The 21,108-nt window shown below is 40.2% G+C and overlaps 2 protein-coding genes across 5 annotated transcripts in view; both read right to left on the reverse strand.

Annotated features, from left to right (window-relative positions):
* Positions 1-21,108, reverse strand: part of tgds (TDP-glucose 4,6-dehydratase) — a 305,863-nt gene that overhangs the window by 108,479 nt on the left and 176,276 nt on the right. The window lies entirely within an intron of this gene.
* rcan1b (regulator of calcineurin 1b) lies at positions 1,862-19,516 on the reverse strand. 3 transcript variants are annotated; one of them, XM_079581927.1, is made up of 5 exons: positions 19,223-19,516; positions 17,767-17,917; positions 3,970-4,143; positions 3,732-3,891; positions 1,862-2,576 (listed from the first exon to the last, which is right to left on the reverse strand). In XM_079581927.1, the coding sequence occupies exons 2-5, from the start codon at positions 17,887-17,889 to the stop codon at positions 2,407-2,409; spliced, it is 627 nt and encodes a 208-aa protein (XP_079438053.1). In that variant the 5' UTR covers positions 17,890-17,917; positions 19,223-19,516; the 3' UTR covers positions 1,862-2,406. The 3 variants fall into 3 exon arrangements, with proteins under 3 accessions (XP_079438053.1, XP_079438055.1, XP_079438054.1); XM_079581928.1 differs by lacking the exons at positions 17,767-17,917; positions 19,223-19,516 and adding exons at positions 6,548-6,800; positions 6,880-7,094 and having other exon boundaries at positions 1,863-2,576; XM_079581929.1 differs by lacking the exons at positions 17,767-17,917; positions 19,223-19,516 and adding an exon at positions 6,548-6,804.

Here is a 21,108-nt window from a genome sequence, read left to right on the forward strand (position 1 = left end):
TTGATGGAGTGCAAGGATTTCACTTTCTTATATTACACTTAGCTGTTAACTTAATGCACTTTGTTTGTAAAGAGCCCATTTGTGTATTATGTGAAATATGTCCATTTATGCCCATTTGACTGAGAACTAAAACACATTCATTTTACTATATACTACAGAATCAAAGCCACATCGTTATAGTTTAGGTAGACTTGTGGTTGTAGACAAGTGTGTCCTTCAATATAGCATCGTCAGATAGAAGCTTGACTGTTTTATATATATTTAAAAAAAAGTTATAACATGTGTAGCTTCGGCAGCTCTTCTCCCAGATCAACAGAGCTAACACCTACGCAGCGAAATCACCTTGAAACGAGCATCCCGCCGCTTCACTGAACTTGTCAAGACCATAATACAAATAAATGACACAAACATTAACCATTAAGTGTTAATATGAGTCGATCTTACCTTCAAGTTGATCATTTTCTTTGTTTTTGTTGTAGATTTCTGCGTGCGACACCAGGAGCGGAGCTGTATATGTAGCTTTGACACCGGAGGCGGGACTTGGAAGGCAGTGACCAATCAGAACACAGTATGTATTTTACCGTTGACAATGTTGCGTTTAATGAAACACGGTGAAGGGAGATTTTCCTTTGTAGCGAATACGTTTTACTTAATCACGTATTTATAACATTGTAATTGATAAATACTGATATAGTTTGGGTTTGTGAGTCCATGTAAGTGGCATAAAAGTGAATGAAGTCTTTGACTTTACAGATTTTGCTGATTTATTTTGTAACGATCACTGAAACCGGCGATTACTGCTGGATACCAAATGCACCATGACGTGAATGTGCTCGAGATTCTTCTCGTCATGGTGCAATACTTTTTAAATACTAGTTTTTGTTAAGCAAATGTTGATTAACCTCTTTACTCCTGCCGTAACCAAGTGCGTTTTATCCAGTTCCGCTTTACCCAAATTAAAACACATTTTCTTACATCGCCAGATTTTTGACACTTTTTGGTTAATTTTTTGTCACTTTTTCATCACATTTTTGGTCAGTTTTTGTCACTTTTCCGTCAGATTTTTGTCACTTTTCCGTCAGATTTCTGTCTCAATTTTGTCAGATTTTTGTCACTTTTTCGTCACAATTTTGTCACTTTTTCGTCACATTTTTGGTCAGATTTTCGTCACTTTTTCGTCAGATTTGTGTCACTTTTTCGTCCTTATTTTAGTCTCATTTTTGTAGCTATTTTAACACTTTTTCCAAGAACCTTTTAGTTTTTGGGTGAAGCCAAACTGGAGAACATGTGTTAAGTTTCCGGTAGTGAATTAAGAGGTTAATTCACTCTAAAATGCACTACGTTATGAATCTATATTATTTTCTAGAACAAGATTATTATGGTTTATCCGGTGTAAAACAACACACACGACTCAAAACTCTATGAAGACATCTTTAATATCTTAAATGAGCATTTCCAAACATCCCCACAGTTTTTTATTGTCATTTTTCAGGCCAGAACACAATGTAACGGCCTTATTTAGAAATATGTTTCAAGTATTTTAACTCCGCAAACACCAAACCCAAGTATTTTCTATTGATTGATTTATTCCACAGTATCTTGTTTTCCTACATTCAAAAACACCGAGGGTTATTATATAAAAAAAGCATAAAACAAAAGCTAATAAATGTCCTTTGTGTGTAACCAAATATGAAACAGTCCTTGCAAATACAGCATTGGCGGTCACAGCGAAACAATTCATCATTTACATGTGACGTTAATGAAAATCAGCAAAAGTTTAAAGCAAAGAAAGCAGATGTTAAAGTGAATTCAACACACACGAGTTATGAATTGTAAAGTATAATGTAAAGCCATTCCCAGAAGTCAAAGCTCTGAAAGAAATAGTTTGAAAATGCGATGTTAATGTACAGTAGATACAATATAACAAAGACATTCATAAATAAAGTGAAAAATCCAACTGCGTCTAATCGGTGTATTCGTAAATACATTTCCAGCTACTTCCTCAACTCCACTATCGCCTTTTCAAACATTATCCCAACTTTAAAACAACTAAACTCGATTCCTTCTCCAAAAGCTGCAAATGAACCTTTTTTTTCATGACAAATCCGGATTTTCCCGTCGCCCACGAAAGCAGAAATGAACCACTTTTTCGGAGTCCATCTTGAATCTGCTGCTCTGTTGTTGTTGTTGTTTTTTTCCTATACAGGGGCGGCCATTTTAAAAGTCCCCTCCGAAACAGCTCCCCGTGAACCGCAGGAGCGCGTTCGGATCCGGGCGTCGCAATCCATCCACCAATCACAATGAGAGGTCAAGAAGTCTCCAGCCAATCCAGATGAAGATGAAGCGTCTCCACCTAATCGGGGGAAGCGGTAAAAAAAAACGTTGAAATCGTTGACGAGGACGCGCTCATTCGTTGGTGTAGTCGGGGCGGCGCGTCTGGACGATCTTGGGGCGAGCCGGGCGGGGCTTGTCGTCGTGGTCGCTGTCGTCGTGGCCGCTGTCGTCGTGGTCCTCGCACACGTGCACGACGACGCTCGGGGTGGTGGGCGTGGCCGTGTGCAGCTCGTACTTCTCACCTGAGGAGGAAACGCAGAGGAATGAGGACGAGGATCGAACAAACATGGAGTTTGACCTCTTTACCTCCACCTTTACTCGGTTTTACCCAAATCTAAAAGCTTCTGGAGTTTACAGCCTATAGGCCAGAGTAACGCCTCATTTGAAAGCCAAGAAAAGTCATCTAAACTAATCTTTTCGCTTCTCACTTTGTTGCGTTTTTGTCACACATTTTTATTGCCTTTTCTGTCACTGTTCAGTCGCTTTTTTGCCACCATTTTGTGCACTTTTGTGGCCTTTTTGTTATGTTTTCATGGCACATTTTTGACACTTTTTCGCCACATTTGTCACTGTTAATCAATTTTTTTCCCACGTTGTTGTCACTCTTTTGTTGTATTTTACACATACAGCTACTGGTTCACAACAAGGTCAATTATGCACAAATATCAAGTTTTTATTTTCACATAAACATTTGCATAATGCACCTTTAACTACAACACACTATTTCAATCTAAATAAATCCTACTCATTGTAATGAATATTACAAATATTGTTTTGAAATCATCTCGTGTCCCGTTACCCCCACTTTGGGAATAATTTCAAACATCCCGATTCTTTGTGAGCGATGGCGTGAGGTTAAAACATTCACAACAGAGTGAATTAATACTAATAGTTCTACGAGCTTAAAGCGCAGTATTAGGGCTGTCACTATATCGACTTATCGATCAATAAATAACCGATATACAATACATTCTGGACTCAATATTTATCGTCTGTACATTTTTTTTAACTTTTTCCAGATTCTTTTAATCATTTAAGTGGGGTACATTATATTTCATGTATTTTAGGAAATCATTATGCGCTTTAGAGCTTAAAGTATCGAGTATCATTAGAATCATTAATATTGTTTATCGCAATATTTTACTGCCTCAATATATTGAACTTCAAAATCAGAGCAACTTTATGGTTTACAGCAAAAAAAATATTACAGCGATCTCCTTTTTTCCACAAATGTCTGAACAGTACAGAACAAAGGCCTAAGATGGATTTCACTCCACTACGTGCTGAAGAAACAGGAGCCCCTAAGTAAATGTAAGTAAACGTTCCCGCTGTATTTGAATGCCCCACCCCCCGAGTACGAGCTGGACTAAACCCTCTTGTTTTCTCCTTGTACTGACCGGGTCCCAGTTTGGAGATGGCGCACAGCAGGTCGTAGTTGATGACGGGCGTGGCGTCGTGAGACTGTTCCCACCCGACCGGAGGAGAGGCCGGGGGCGAGATCAGGAACTGCTTATCCGGCTTGGGCGGCTCCAGGCGAGGGCTGCCGATGTGCACGGACTGGAGAGAAGAGAGAGAGACGTTCAGCAAAGTCTCCTTAAAACCCTGGAACAAACCCAGCCTGGCCTCGTCTCGTACCTGTGCGAAGTAGAGCCTCATCTCGCGGCCGTTGAAGCTGCTCTTGTGCAGCCGGAGCCGGGCCTCTGCCGCCGCCAGGGCGTCGCTGAAGCTGATGCGAACTCTGCGGAACGACTTGAAGTACTGGAACTGCACCTCAGGGTCGAACGAGCGGAACAGGGACTCGAAACTCGCCTGCAACACAGACACAAACACACAGATATTCAATAAAAGTAGCTACGTTTCTACAACATCTACTGCAACTCCAAACCTGCCTGACGGAGGAAACAAAGCAGACGCCATTTTAGTTATGAAGACATTTATATCAGAGTATCTTCAAGAGACTTACAACACTGAATAACTGCAGCTCCTGATCAAAGCTGGCAGTAGAACTTTGCCTACAATACTTTTACAAGACTTTGTTGCTCCACCATGATCAGGGCTGAGTACTGTTAAACGATGCTTAGTTTAGGTACTACTGGTATTGAAAAAATAAAATCTTTAGAGAACAGGTTTTGATGTGGTTGCTCCAGGGACAGCATTAAAGGATTTGGTTGTTTCAAATAAATGTTTTTTTTCCCCCAAATGTGTCTTGTTTTCCCCTTCATTTCTGTTTTTTTTTTCTAACCAATATTTTCCCTTTTCCCTCCATTTTTCCAGCTTTTTTAAACACATTTCTTGACAAATTTTCTTCCCCGTTACCCTCCAGATTCTTCCACACAATTCCTTGACATTGGAGATGAACCTGATACTGTAAATTTCCACATCTCCCAAATACTTAAGTACATATATAGGAAAAAGCATCGTTCAGGTAAAAAAAATTATCACCCACAGTCTAAAAACTGCTGACATCTGGATAAGAAACAACCTTTTTCCTCCTTGTCTGATCACAGACATAGAAAATGAAGTATACAGTGAGATTTTGACATAAACATAGATTTGAATGCTCACTTGCGTCTTTACCTCCTCCGGCTCTCAAAGCTCTTTCTGGAGAAACCATTCACCCGTCATCACTCCACAACGTCACTTCTACTACTACGCTTTTATTTATATCAGTGTCAGCATTTGGAGCTGTGCATTTACACTGTGCTGCACCACTTCCTGTCCCTTTGTTCAATAATCTGCCCTTTGTCTATAAATACTGAGCGCCGAGAGGCCGAGGCGGCGGAGGAGCAAAACTGTTAAAAATAGCTTGAATTAAAAGGAAGCTATATCCGTCCCGCTCCTGACATCACACGATATGACCTTAATTTAAGCGTCGGGGCCGCTGATCCATAAAACTGTGAGGAGAAAGCAAGTGAATGAAGAAAGCGCCTGGGGAAGCGGGGGATAAATAGGGTCATTTGTTGTTTCTAGATGAAAAAATGTCGACAAAATCAGGGTTTCCCATAAAGTAGAGCTTCAACCACGTTCAGTATGAATCAACGCGGCTTCTTGGATCGAAAAGAGGGGATTTTGTCGTCTCCATCATCGGGAGCGGAAGATTCTCATGTCCTTGAGAAGCAACGAGAAGAAGCTGCAGTCTCGTCTTTGGCCAGTAGATGTCGCCACAAGCCTCATCAAATTTACAGCAGGTCTACACAGGATTTTTTGTCAATGGCAACTATAATTTCCTTCCTCAATGCAACTCGGTAATCACTTTCAGAGCTCCACATCAACACAGTCCTGAACACAATGGGGCCAATCACGCCGCAGAGGTATCGGAAAGGAAACCAAACAGTCATTATCTCTCCAGGACAGAATAATAATACGGCTAATCACAGGCGATTACACGCGTCGAAAACAAGTCAAGTGAACTGTAAACAACGCTGTGGGCAACGAGAGAGGAAACCAATCACAACCTGAACCTCGGGCAGTCGATGTCAGCGCCAAATACCCAAACAAAACCCTGGCATTGTCACGCTGTGAAGCATTCAGGAGAACGATGAAGCTCAATGTAATTGTTGGACTTGCTGCAGAAGATAGAACTTTACTGATCTCACAAGGGAGAAATACACTTCAGCAGCAGATAGGAAACACTCGGGAAAATGTGCAATCAAAGAAGAACAGGATAATGTGCAAACAGTAAATGGATCAAGCGTTTAGTCATCAGATTGTGGTATCACTCAAAATATAATGGCCTTGAATAAACGAAAACTATTTTTTCCCAACATTTTGTACAATTCCCATTTGTACCCATTTTTGCCTCAATTTTGTTTAATTTTTTCCTTTTTTTTCAAAGTTTTTACCTATTTTTTTCCTATTTTTTTCTTGATTTTCCTTTATTTTTTTCCTACTTTTTACCCCCATTATTTCCCACTTTTTTTATGATTCTTCCCCATTTATTTATCTCTTTTTTCACGATTTTTCAGTTTTATTTGATATTGTAGCAGCATTTTTTTGTTGGTTCCTTGACTCTAGAGATAATTCCAACAATTTTGATATCGTCTTTTGGTTTGCAGGCGACTTCGCATCACGTAAATCAACGGTTCCTAAAGAGTCACTGTTTTCCCACATTAACTTCCCATTCATTTGTCAAATCAGGAAAGTACAGTATGAAGTGAAGAAGAAGAAGTTTCTCCTTTGAGTAGCGAGACTGCGACCCACAGCGGCGTCTCACCTGTGCGTCGGGGCGGCCGAACACTTCCTGGTTGGTTACCGAGGCGACGAGGCAGAACCTGTTACACTTGGTGCTCTTGATGTGCATGGCTAAGGCTGCCGGGAGTCGGAAGCTCCTCCACTTCGGGCCCGGTTTGAAGGAGCTCGAGAGCGATGACGAAGACGGCGGCGGCGGTGAAGGCGAGGAGGAGGGGAGGCGGGGGGGTTGGGACAGCGTTGCTTTCCCCAGGGTTAAAAACGGGCTCGAGATGACGCTAAAAATAAGGCTGTATCAAAAATGCCGCATGCTACTTGACAGTTTGTCTTGCAAAGTTAATACTCAAGGTGCCTGACTTCAAGCTTTAGATTTGGGCTGAACTCAAGCACGTTTCAAGCACCTGTCAGTACGATTTCAAGGCTTTCAGAGACAAATGTCAAGGTTTTGCAGGGCAAGATAAGTCCAAACTTGCAAAGAAGAATTGGTTTGCTTTGGTAACGATTATTGCGCAAAAAAAATCAAAATGGCAGAGATTTGATATGCATAGACAAGGGTTTGGTGCAGTTTATGCATAGAATAGGAAAGAAAAGATATATTACCGAGGTCTTATGAGCCAAAAGTCAAGATTAAAACAAAGCTTTTTCAGTGGCAGACTATTCCAACTTTTGCATATGTGTGGTTAAAAATAGTAGTGTTTGTGGAAGTCCAAGATAATGGAAGAAAATCTTAGTAGGTCTGCAAAATGTCTCCTTGATTCTTCAGATTCGAAGCGTGGTCCGCTTAAAAGCAGCTGAAAATCTTCTAAAGAGTCTTCTTGTATCAAAAGCGTTGGTAAATTGTTGAGGAATTTTCCAGAAACAGGCGAGAAAAGCGTGTCTCTCTCCCTCCGTGGGTCTTTCTGCTTGTTCTGTCTAGCGCAGAGAGGTTTTTAAATGTGCTAGAGGCAGCAATGACGCACGCGACCTGCCCCTGTCTGTGTGTCTGTGCCGGGCTGGCTGCGTGTGCTCCATTCATTCCAGAGCAGCCAATCAGAAGAGAGGAGGCGGAGGGTGAAGGGGAGGGGGGAGGGAGAAGAGGGGGCGCAGTGCAGGAGATTCAACCATGAGCGAATGTAAAGAGAAATTTAGTGTCATGGACCGAGACACTTATATAAAAGACTTTCCATATGCTAGAAAGAGGCAAAAATGTGCTGCAAACATCTTGATATACATTGCTTTGTCGCTCAAAAATATATTATCCTGAACAGACGACACAAGGGACAATTATTTTGCTTTTTTCTTTTACAATTTTTTGTTTTATCTTCATATGAAGCACTTTGGTCTTCCTGGTGTTGTTATGAAGTGCTATATGAATAAAATGTAATTGACAATTGCCCCAATAAACTAAAAAATAAAAATCCCCCAATTGTTTTTTCCCCATGGCTTTTTTCCCCAACTCCCCCCCCCATTTTTTGACAGGAAAAATCTCTTGTACACTGCATACTTGCAACACCAGTGTTCCTTTATTTAATGGCAGGGAAAATCTCGGTCCCTATTCTTACCAATTTTCTTCCATGATTAAAAAAGATGAAAAAACTATTATTTTTGCTTATCTTCCAAACAGCACCTTTGACATTCTCTTGTAGACGAGATATTTCCCGACCTCTCGGATCAGGTTTGACATTTTAAAGGCTGCGGAATATATCGCCATGTTATCATTATTGCGATACTTGTCGATGCAAAATCATCAATGTCGCCCCGGCTGCCTGAAACAAACCCACATCGGAAAGTAAAAAGGCACAAAAAGATTAACTATTAAGTCATATTTTCCTGACGGTTATCGCAATTCTTTCGGTCGACAGTGGATACAGGAAACAGTGGGACTTCAGACATCACTTCCTTTGACAATACAATACTGCATTAGGAGCCATTTATCAAAGTTGAACGTCCAAATTCAAGCTCAGACCACAGTGTTAGTGGTAAAGTTTAAGAAAACAAAAAGCGAAATTCTCAAACACAGCGGGCGCCAAACAAGTGAACGATGAAGTGGCAGTTATTTATACAGATTTGAATGGACTGCTAAACCCCAAAAACAAAATTAAAACGATGATCGGGTCACACATCCCAGTTCACAGGAACAGAGGGCACTTGACGAGAACAGGACAATCAGGAGACAATTAAACATGAGGCGCTAATTTACTAAAATACTAATATGAAATGGCAACGATCAGGGCAAGTCTTTGGTTCAGACGGGCTCGAGTCCTGGTGATATAACGTATCAAAAACGAGCTCAGAGCTAAAGGCTTTTCTGTGATTTCTAAGCTTAATCCTTTAAAAATGCTCAATTTTTGGAAACAGCTGAGCAGCAAACGGGAGCAAGAGCTTATGGTGAGATCGTGTGAAATTCAGGAAGTAAAACTGATTTTGTTTCAGCCATTTTGGATCAATATTACAGTATCTATTCAACAAACTGTTAGACGGTGATGTGTTTGAGATGAACATAAACTCCCTCTTTATATCTTTAAAACATATTCTCCAAGAGTTCAGCCTGGTCCGGTCTCTGTCTCGTCCCGGTTTAGTCCAGGGCCTCACTTGCTCCTTGCGTTCTCTCCGCGGCCCGTGAGCCTATACTGCACAGGTGCTTGTTTTTCCGCTGCTCTGAGCGCTCTGCTATTAATACCTCATAAAAGGCTGTTATCAAACCGCATAGTTTCCACAGACATCAGGCTTCCCAGTGCACTCGAACGCACCACGGCTACATGTTCCTCCGTAAAGCACATTTCGGGATGTTTTTTTTCCACAGTCTTAAAGTGTAAAATGATAAGGATGTTATGTCTGTGGTATGTGAGGGGGGAGCGGGGGGCCTCGCCAAATACTTTCCACTGTTTTTAGTTCATGGAAGACCTGGTCAAGACCTGATATAGACCGAGGACAAAGAACAGGGTGAAGACTTCTTCGTTATTCCCAGTTTGGTCTTGGTTTTGTCCGACTAGTTTGGTTGTGTTTGAGTCCTGTTTTAGACGCCGACTCAGCTCGTTTCCTCTCGACCTGGTTATGAACTTTTGACCTAGTTAGGCCGTGGTGTAGTCCCGGATTAAAGTAGACCATAGTTCTTGGTGCTGGCTTTAGGTTTGGTTTCGTTAGGTTTGGTTTTGTGCAAAGTGTAGACCCAGTAAAGTCATTTTTAAGCTTTAGAGTTGGTTTCTGTGGCACTAAATGGTCTTCAGTAATATCGCTTGACAGTTAAGGCGGGGGTTAAGAGGTTAAAAAGACTAAAACTATGACTAAAATCTGTTTGAATACAATAATATAAACGCAAAGTTGACTCATTGAATATTTATCCCGATTAATTAGCCCTAGTTCAGTCGGGGTTCAGCGGTGACAGCTCCCACGTCTTGTCTGTAAAATGATAAGTCTTTGGTATGTGTGGTTTACTGTCAGATTCTTTCCACTGGACAAAGGGAGTCTTTTATTGCGCGCTTTAAAACAGGGAAGTTACAAAACGCAGGCGAGATTGTCCTGAATAAGATGGAAAGCACTGAGGTTTGTCATAGTTTCATTTCACAAAGGAACCGGACACACTTTTAGTAATATTTAATCTGCTAACACATTTGAGCTGGTTAAATATTATTAAAAAGCTAAAATATAGGCCATGCACAGATGCAGTGGGATGACATAACGCTCTGAGACAGTGGAAAATGTTAGTGTGAAAAGCGTGTTGTTTGTTTTTGTGAAAGTTAAAGAGCGCCGAGTGAGAAGGTGCTAATCATCTGCAGATCTGCGTCTTCATATAGAAAAGTCAGAGTTGTTTTCTAAAGGCGCGTTTACATCGAGGGCGTTTACATGCGCTCCAGTATTCCGGTTATTAGCCATAATAAAGGGAAATTCAAATAGAGGATCCTGACGTCTTTTCATTCTCCATTTAAAGACTTTTGAGCACAATACGGCTCTTTCGAATGCTTTGCTCATCCACAATATCCTGAGTGATGTGGACCAGGAAGTTTAAATGAAGTCAACTGTAAAGTATTTCTGCTTATGAAAACTGAATGTGGAAATACTGGATATGGAGTGCATAAACAAATTGCTTCAATCCCTACGGAGGATGGGAACTGTCAAATGTTTTGTCAAATATAAAATGTTTTATTTTACATATATATTTAAATGTATTGTTTAATCAAATGTTGGACCTCTAAAGAACTGCGACAGTTTGGCTGCGCTAATGGGGATCCTTTCAGCAAACAAACAAAAAATATTCACTACTTTTCATGGTTAAAATCGAATGCTCAGTCTCCTCTTGACTCAAGAAATAGGAAGCTCTTCAGATGTTTATGATTAATGGTGCATTAGCTAGAAATGTGAGGGAATTCAGGTTTCTCATGACCAAAGACAAAACCGAAATATCAAAAACTCCCAATAAAAACCGGGAAAATCGAGTACATTTACTGGCTTGTACGGGAGGACCTCGTTTTGACCTATTTTTTGTCCGTTTATCCGCCTCATCTCGCCAAACCCCACAGAGAACTAGCTTAGTTTAGCGCTGGTCGAGTCCTGCGAGTGTTTGTGAGGACATTTTTCCATTGGCACAGGTGAAGGAGAGGCTCAACTTCTCTGCTTTCTGTTTGAGATATCACTTTCACTTCAGGCTCAGACAGATACAGTGTCACTATGGGTTTCATCCTCGGCTTGGTATTTATTTACTGTATAGGGACTGTATACTCTATATTCTCTGGGCAGGGCATTGTTCGGTTTAATGGGGGGTGAATGAGCGCGCTCTGCTCTCCACAGGGCACCTGAAACCATCATCCATTTTCTCTCTTGTAGCGGGGTTTTCGGATATGACATGAAAATAATATGTGCGTGTGTTAAGAGATACTTTTCATATTTAACCAATGGCTTTAAACTTTAAAATGTAAAACACTGGAGTTATTGTTCAGTATTTAGCATTTAACTCTATGGACTGAGCAAGATTCAATTTAATTCAAGTAAAAAAAATATATAAATCTGATTCTTGGCTTAAACAGAACTCATGTACTTATTGTATTCCTCCAAAGTGTAATACAAATAATGGGTCGTTACAGCGAGTGGTGGGCAATAAATCGGTTACAAGATCATATCGAAATTGCTGTTTCTAAGATATGCAAATGTACAGTATTTAATTGATCTCCAAAGTCAAGAAATGTGGGGGGGAAATATTTTGAAAAGTAAGAAAAATTGGCAAAAATTTTGGGCAAAAGAACATAATTGAGGAAAAAAAGGACGAAAAATTGTGGGGAAATTTGGGGGGAAAATGTAAAAAATTGGTACAAAGGGAAAATTGTGTGGAAAAAATGGGACACAGGGGAAAAAAATGTTGAATGGGCTAAAAAAATAAAGTGACAAATGGGGTTAAAATTAAAGTGCATTTATTTTCTGCCCTTTTATCTTTTTGAGCGACAAATGTCCCGAGTTCAGTTCCCACCTGGACGGGGGCATTTCTGTGTGGAGTTTGTATATGTTCTCCTTGTGTCGGCATAGATTTCATCTGGGTACTCCGGTTTCCCTTACAACTAAAACATGTACAATAGGACAGGATGAACAGCGTGTGCGCGTCCTGAGTATGGAGTGACCATGTCTGTGAAAGGCGCTATACAAATAAAGCTCCTTCTTCTTGAATGACAGTTTAATTAAAAATGTATTGATGGCACTCAGCTTCAGTGACTAATAAAAAGTTGGCATAAACACAAAAGTTACGAGGCCGCGCGTGACCCGATCGGCAGCAAATGTCCTGCTGAAAGTCCGTGATGTTTGGGACAGTACTTGGCCTCTCTCTGACTCAGCGCTGATAAAAGCTCGATTCACTTTTTCCGTTTGTTTGGAGTCTGTTTGTGCTGCGAGACTTTTATCGGAGCGAGTCATCTGGAAACGCTGACTGCATTGTTTGGGATCATCTACTTTTCCATCTTCATCTTCTGAGAAAAAAAATACTTCAGAAACAGACAGTGGGCCTTTGAATGGAGGCTGAGAGCCACTTTTGGGAAATGTTTGCTTTATTTCGTATGGACCTACTTGGAAAGACTGGAGAGTGAGTGGAAACTACTTTACGCAAGACAAAAAAGCCGCCCCGGGACAGAAACGTGGCTCCACTTCTGCGCCAACAGCCTCCACCTGTTGTTTATTGTGCCTCAAGTGTAAAGTACGGAGTCATGGAAAAAATAACACGACACTTTCTGCAGCGCACGCCCTTTGACCCGCTCTTCTTCTGTTGTTTTGAGTTTTCCGCTGGCGTCAGCTCATCCCCCATTGTTCAAACAGCGGCTTCTCCAGTTTTAGAGGAACAACAAGGAAAGTGGAAGAAAGGGCAATAGTGGCTAAGGTTACGGTCCAAAAGCCGCTCCCTGAGGAGGAGCCGTTCTGGAGCAAATGTGTGGGATTTTGATGAGAAATATCCCAATAGGGCCAAGTTAGCGAACAGCTTTCTCTCAAATGTTAACGCGCTTTGACCTGTTTGCAAGGTTGATTTAAAGACATGAATGGGAAACGTTTTTGGTCTACTTAGTTCCCAGAGTAACTTCCTTCAAGAGCCACCAAAAATTCAAAGAGCAAATTGCAAAAGACAACTTAAATCTTGCAGCCTGAGGTCCATTCAATCCAACATTTCCAATTTCCAGCTACATTTCCAGTAAAAGCCAACAGTACATTAGAAACATTGTTACATCCACATGTACTCGTTACAAACCTGACAAAGTTAATAAGCTTTTGTGGCAAAAAACCTGAAGTCACACTGTGGATGAATGTTTGCCGTTGATGTAAGAGTGATGTTATTTCACTAAAGCACTGCAGTATTTTTTACCGAATCAGGAAAGCAGGAGATTGTTGAAGGTTAAGCGCTTTCTTGGAGATATTCTTAGCACTTTAGTTATTTCACAACTGTGTCATATACACATTATTAAATGATTTTTGTGACACAAAATCTATGAACGTAATATTATGTGAAGGAATATCCACAATAAAAAATGTCCTTTACCTGGACGAAACTAACTGTTCTGATCTAGGGCTGCTTTAGTTGGTCAGGTCTCGGTGAGATGAGATCAGCTGACGACCTGACCATCCTGAATAACCAGGTTATTCCATCAACGGATTTCTTACTCCCTGACGATGACATGCGCATATATCTTGATGACAATGCCAGGATTCATCAGGCTCACATTGTGAAAGAGTCGCCACAGAGTCCAGATCTTAACCCCATTGACAATCCCTGGGATGTGCTAGAGAAGGCTTAGCACAGTGCTCACACTCTCCCATCATTGATACAAAACCTTGGTGAGAAATTAATGCAACACTGGATCTTTTGAAATTGCAGTAAATGGTGCTGTAATCAAAGCTTAACCTCTAAACCCCCACATGAACTGAGAAGTGATGAAAAGCGTCAAAAGTGTCAAAAATGAGATAAAAACAACAAATATACAATAAAAAAGTGACAAAAGGCAACACAAACATGGCAAAAGAGTGAGGAAAGGGCAACAATAACACACAATAAAAGCAACAAAAACACGAATAAAGAGTGATGAAAAATCAACAACAAAAAATCAACAAGAAAGCCACGAAAAGGTGACAAAAATGTTATGAAAAAGTGACCAAAACAGGGCAAAAAAAATACGAAATCACACAAAAAACCTGCTTAAAATATGTGTCAAAAACGTTACTGTCAAATGGGGCATTACACTGGCCTATATGCTGCAAGTTCAAGTCCAGAAGCTTTTAGATTTGGGTAAAGCCGAACTGGAGAAAAGCCCCGCCTTGACCGAGTGCATTAAATGGTTAAAGTGTGCACTGCACATACGTATCACATACCGCACGTTTTTTCATATCAGCTACTGTAATTGCCAGTATAAAACTATAAAACTAAATTAGAAGCCGTTTTGCAGTCAATTAGAGACTGTTGTGTAACACGGGCAACAGAACATAATTGTGTCTAATTTAGTGTTTATTGTAACGGACATAAAGTCTAGACTGATGGATCGCTTCTTCATCCAAATGTTTCATAACGCCGGCTGTAATTAAGAGATTTACAAACTAAGTCAAAGTATTATCCATCAAGCTTAAGCAACAGGAAAGATTTATGAGTGTTGTCGCTTAACAAGCCGAGAAATAAAGTTCATCCAAGTAAATACTGCAATAACGTCAGCTCCCACTGCTTTATGATTCCTGCATAAATACTGCAGTATTTGGGAAACGCAGATCTCAGAGTGCACATGACCCGCGACTCTCCACAAACAACACTTTCCATAATGTAGTCACACATTACATGGCTCTTTTTCCACTGCGGGACGATTTTTCCATCACAGAACCAAACCCAGAAAACCACACCCAGCGATTACTACGACTGCAACCACCACTGCAGTACCACAAGTACAGCGAGTCAGCGATTTGAATGGATTTAACTACAGGCAAACGCGCGCGGTGACTCAGGGCGGGCTGGTAAACAACTATTAACTGAAGGATAAGGATCGGAGAAACGCAGGTACTTCAGATGGAAACTGTGATGAGTTTATTGAACGAGAAAATGATCCGGGAGTATCGCCGTGGTAACGGTGGATCAGATTTACAAAAGAGTAATCACTGGTTTAAGCCTGGAATCAACCAATAAACAAGAGAGAATCAGGACAAACTAAAATGATTCATAATGATAATTTGTCAGTATTATTATCTGCTCTATGTTGAACATTATACTGCAGTAGTTTTAATGCCACACGCTTTAAAAACATATTTCAAGACACTTAAAGCAATTTCCAACATTTTTTTGAGAGTCACGTGACAAAAACAACCCGCCGCCGTATCAGATGATGTTTCTGATGCAAATAATGTCAACCTGAATTAAAATCACAAAGCTACCAACTGCTCATCTATACTGCCTTTATCACTTTTTTACTGTCAGAGAGAAGCAACAGGGACGTCAGCAAAAAAAATTATAATCTTTAGCGACTGTGATCAGCTTACAGGTCTGACATAATGTGATACAAAAAGTCTTCTGGCGAGTGTAAAGACTTGAAACTTTCAGAGTTTATGGAAGTTCTTCTGGACAAAAAGGTGATTTGGTTCCCCCAGTACGGAGCTGAGTTGTCCTACATTACCATGGAGACCAGCAGATACATCAATGGAGACGGACTCATCATGTTAAACGCCTAATTAACTCTTGATCACAACTCATAATCATATAGCTTATACGCATGTTTGATATTGATATGTCTGAGATCTTAGCACAGAGGTTAGCACAGAGGTTAGCACAAACATCTAAGGTTCAATTCCCGGATCGCCAAGGGCTGTCACGGTCACAAAATTCTAAGTACGATATATTAAGGCAAGAAAATATCACGCTAAGTAAGGATTTAACGAGGAGCTGTGCAGTGTACAGTTTTAATGCATGACGTGGAGTCAAGAACAAACAACAAAGTAATTGTTGTGACATGAATGTATATGTTGGCTCTATTAAAAGCCCTTCTTTCATCGGTCCAGTATCAAACATGCGCGCAGTGGGAGGCAGATATTACTGTGTCATCCTCTGGTCTCGGAGTCTGTGCAGTGACTAAGACCGGACACTTTTGGAGAATATAAACTCATCTCTGTTTCCTCCTGTCACTGAGAATGAGTCACTGCCGCTTTTCCATTTACCGAGTGACAAAAACAAGGCGAACCGTTTCGACTTAAATGCAATGCTTCAATCCTTCAATATAAGCGTTTCATTTTATCTACATCATTGTGCTGGTAGTTTTTTGTTATATCACTTTTATCTCCGTAATTACTGGACTGCATGGAATAAAAACTGGCATAAAGTTCAAAGTCAGCACAATTGTGTCCCCTGAATTTGATCAATGCGAGCACAGTGTCTGACAAGCGCTTGGCAATATCAATGCATTTGTAGAGTTTGATTTGTGGTTATTCAAAGTGCTTTACAAAACAAGAAGGATATGCAAAAGTTCTCTTAAAAATGCTCTCTTTGTGTCAGGCGGGTTTTTCCTCGGAGTGCTCACATTTCTCCCATCAAAGCAAAACATGCACACAATAGGACAATAAAGCAGCTTAACCCAATCATGACCTAAGAGGAATAAAAAAGCTCTTTGTAAAGCTAAATGACTACTTTTAAAGCCATTCTGTTTTGGCGTTTTGAATTCAGTTTAACTAGCAAGTACTTCAGGGTCTTGATCATTAATCAGGGTTTATACAGGCAGCAGTAAACCAGATTTAATAAACAAAATAATCTGTAACATATTCAATTTCTCAAGATTTGCAACATCTCATCAAACAGAGGAATAAGGGGAAGTTTCAATACTTAAAAGCACAACAGGACAAAACAGGAAACTTCTGAGGGAAAAATGTGCACAGTTTCAGCCAAAACTGCACAGAACTTACAGTAAAAAAAATCTGGGCAATATCATTAAATTAAATGTTTTTCTTTAATGACATTTAAGGTCTATCTAGCAAAGTTCACTTGATGACGTTTAATGCTTTTAAATGCCTCGTGGTCACCCTGTTAATGAATGAATGAATAACTTTATTGTTACTATACAATAGTTAACCAAAATAAATGAAGTATATCATAGTTTAGGTCAGTGTTTCTCAAACGTTTTGCACAAAGTAGCGCCTCATAAAGTATTTGCCTTCCAAGTACCACCAGACCTGAATCAAGATCAATATAAGACAAGACCAGGTCTAAAAAGGGCTTAAATTAGACACTGAACTGGGAGTAGGCCATGTTTAAACCTAAAGTTAAATGCATAGCTGAAGCAGAAATGACATTATCTCAAACACATTGCAGATGACACCGAGTGCCGTCTGAAGCAGTTCAAATAAGCTCATGATTGGCCAATGATGATAAAGTCATTGTCAAAGAGGCATTCAACCCGCCAAGGTTAACGATTACTGCAGATCTGCATTCCTCTCGACAGCCCGCAGATGCATCAGTCTTTGCTGAACAAGTGGAAGGCAAGCTGTTCATTGTACATCATTGGACACATTGCTCTGATGCATCACTGTCTGACGTCTAAAATTAAACAAATCCTGTGGTATTTTTAGCTCCTTCAATACAAGCCAGTGACTAGGGAGGAATCTGCACACAGGAGGCAGCGCGGTGGCGACATCCAGTGGTGGATGAGAGCACTAGTGTGTGGAAATAACTCAAATAAGACGTACAGCGCAAGACAAAATCCTCCCATGAATGATTAACAAATAACACGGCAACATTGTCAAAATTTGTACTGCTTTTTCTCACGTTAAAAACCAGCCGCTTACCCTGAAACTCCCCTCCTCGTACAGCTCCTCCGGCACTTTGCAAGCGATGAGAGCATTGGGTAACTCTGTGAACTTGACGTCAACAGTGGCCTCTTCCTCGGGCCCGCTCTCCTGCTGCATCATGGTGGACAAGTGTGGACCTAAAAATGAGCTGAGAGAGAAGATAGTTCAGTCGCTAAATATTCAAACTGAAAATGAATATGCAGTAGAGACGCGTCGAGTGATAGATCCACGGGTTTAAAGTGATGGAAAGTGTTAATAAGCAATTCAAAATGACACCGTTTTATCCTTATCGGTAATGGGAATGTATGAATGTTTCTTAATATGTAATCATTAAACAGCTGACAGTCTTAAATAGGGCTGCTGCACATATGGCAGAACATAGTGCGCACACGCTGTCATATCTAACAAAGCTTGCGGGCTAAAAAATCTGTGCCATGAGATAAAGAGTGCATTTTCTCCAGTTCAGCTTTACCCAAATCTAAAAGGTTACATCTTACAGCGAGTAACGCCTCATTCGAAAGCTAAGACCTACAAACAGATCTGAACTGATCTTTTTTTTCCTTGTGCTGTGGCTGACACTTTTTCACGCACATTTTTTTTAATAATACATTTTGGATTTTTTGTCCCTTTTTTGGTCAATTTTTTTGTTGAGATTTCTCACTTTTTTGGTCGATTTTTTGGTTGAGAATTCTCACATTTTTGGTTGATTTTTTTCCACTTTTTTGACTGAGTTTATGTCACTATTTTGGTTGAGTTTTTGTCACTTTTTAGTCGACTTTTTACCACATATTTGTTCAGCTTTTGCCACATTTATGTTTAGTTTTGGCCACGTTTCTGTTGCACTTTAATCACTTTTTTTGAAACATTTTTGTTGCTTTTTTATGGTCACTTTATGACGCTTTTTTTGTTGCTTTTCTTCCGGCTTTTGACACTTATTTTTCCAAAGAAGCTTTTAGATTAGAGTAAAGTCAATCTGTGCTTTTTATTTTCTCGCAAAAGCACAAACATGAGACACAGTTGATCGAATAAGAAAGCAGTGTAAGCCAGAACCAATGGCTAAAACCAGTAGGCAGTAAACCTAAAGGGCCTCCCCAAACGCTTCCATACACCTGAATAGCCCTAGTGAATGTCTATAATGTTCTGAGCTTTCAAATGAGGTACTTTGTCTTTGTAAACCAGAAACATTGCACGCTACTACCCTCTTCAAACGGGCATAATTACTATAATATATGAACAGGGACTTAAGTAAACACTAAAATCGCTTAAACAATGGCTACAACGAGAATTAACCAGAGCACTTGACAGACAAAACGGAGAAAATCAGCCGTTAGCGTAAAACGTTAAGACAAACGTGACAACATCCTCGCTCTAAATCGATAAAAACGCACTGTCACGCAGCACATGTCGTAATAAAAGCACAGTAAACATCCAGATTATAACATGAGGAGCCTACCTTAGAGATATCGGGTGTTATTTCATGCTGCTTTGGCCAAAATAGCTCGGCTCGTGCTCGTCCTTTCTCCCAATCACTACACTAAGTACAGCTGTCCTCTATTAGCTTACCGCGTTAGGCTTAATGCTAGCACAAAAGCGGCGAAACAAAGGCGAAAACACAAGAGTTGGACGATATTTTAACATGTACTGAAAGCTACGGATGTGTACTAGCATGTAAACCGCAGTTAAAAGCAATAATAATGCGGATTTGGCTATTTTTTTCAATACTTCAGAGGCAGGTTATCGAAAAGGATAAAGTAGGAGATGACGTCAATGGACGGGCAGCTGTTTCCTCTCCGCGTGAGGTGGATCTGTCGCCATCTCGTGTTGGGAAATGGTCATTACAATTTCAAAGTAAAACCCTGGTTACAAACCAAAAAAGCTTAATTTAGGGATGTATGCACGAACTGAAAAAAAAAAACAAAAAAAACGCCAAATCAACTTAATAACAAGAGATATAAACCAGATCTAATGCCTTTTTATTTCTTAAACCAAAAAAGTATCCCTTACAGACCAGTAATAGCCTATAGAGTTCAGAGGCTTGCCTAAATAATGGCAGCCCTATTATAATTCTTTCAATTTATGAGTCAACAGAATTTTTTTGTCCAACATTTATAAGCTCGGAACAGACCACTGTTTGCATGTGTGGCTATAATTGAATTAGAAGGCAGTCGGTTCATGTCCTCTAATGGTCTTTAGGTTATGACCCCTAGTGTCTCAATACTTTCACCACCTGAAGACTCCATTTAGAGCTATACATCTGTTTTATTCTTCCCAAGCTAACCGATTATTAAACAGTAGATTAGATCAAAATGACTTAAAAGTGCTTGAATTATCAGAATTTGATCTGATTTTGAGTAGGTTTATACCATCTTGTTACCAGTAGAACAAGAATGATTTTGCTTGCTTTTTTTTTCAAATGTTTTCCCCCAAGTTGATTCCTCTTATTTTAAGCAAATTAAGAGTCATTCCTTTGACCTTTGAACATCAGCATAAATTGTTTACTCCTCCCCTACTTCTAAAAACAATAGAGTCATGTCGGAGGCCAGGACTCCACTGAAAAAGATTTAGAAATCTGTGTCAAACTTTCCTGGTTAAATGAAAGTAAAATAAGAAATAAAAATGTCTACACTTAATCAGTTTATGTCTTGCCAATGACACTTTAGGCAACCCCAGCCCAAAGTATACCATGAAAGCGGGGCAAGAACAGACACTTTCAGCAAATCGTTAGAGCTAATGTGCTCCATCGTTGCACACAACCACTTTTGATTCTTGATTCTTTTTGATTGGCAGCACTGTGTACAGTTTGAGTCAGTGATGTGTGATTATTGGCCTCCTGTGGTGCCGGGCCCGGGGTGGCAGAGGCTTAAACCTGCAGTGGTCATGTGGTAATCAGCCTGATCTTAATCCTTGAGGAGAGAGAGAGAGAAAGGGAGGGTGGACTCCAGGTTAGTGATGTCTGGCTGGGTTAACAGCTTATTCAACAGGCAACTCTAGACTAGAGTGGTGGAAGCAAAACTTTAAGTTTTCTAAGAGGAATCTACATTTTGAAAGAGAAATTGAAAAGCAGGTTCTCTGAATTTCTTGAAACTGTTGTGGAGACGATCAGATCAACCATTTTTGGCAGTACAGGATTGGACAACTCCACAAACCTTTCAACTTCTTGGATTCTCGACTTAGAACTTTGAACATTCTGTCATCAAAACATTGAGTTAACTATTTTCCAAATACAACCTGGAACCTGAGGAAACATCTACAGTTACTGGCTACTTTCAATCAAAATCTACCTTTCTGCCTTGGGAAAACCCTGGTCAAACCTTTTCACAATAGCGTCTTTTAAAAATG

Source organism: Gobius niger (genome assembly GCF_951799975.1).
Source record: "Gobius niger genome assembly, chromosome: 23".
Taxonomy (NCBI): domain Eukaryota; kingdom Metazoa; phylum Chordata; class Actinopteri; order Gobiiformes; family Gobiidae; genus Gobius; species Gobius niger.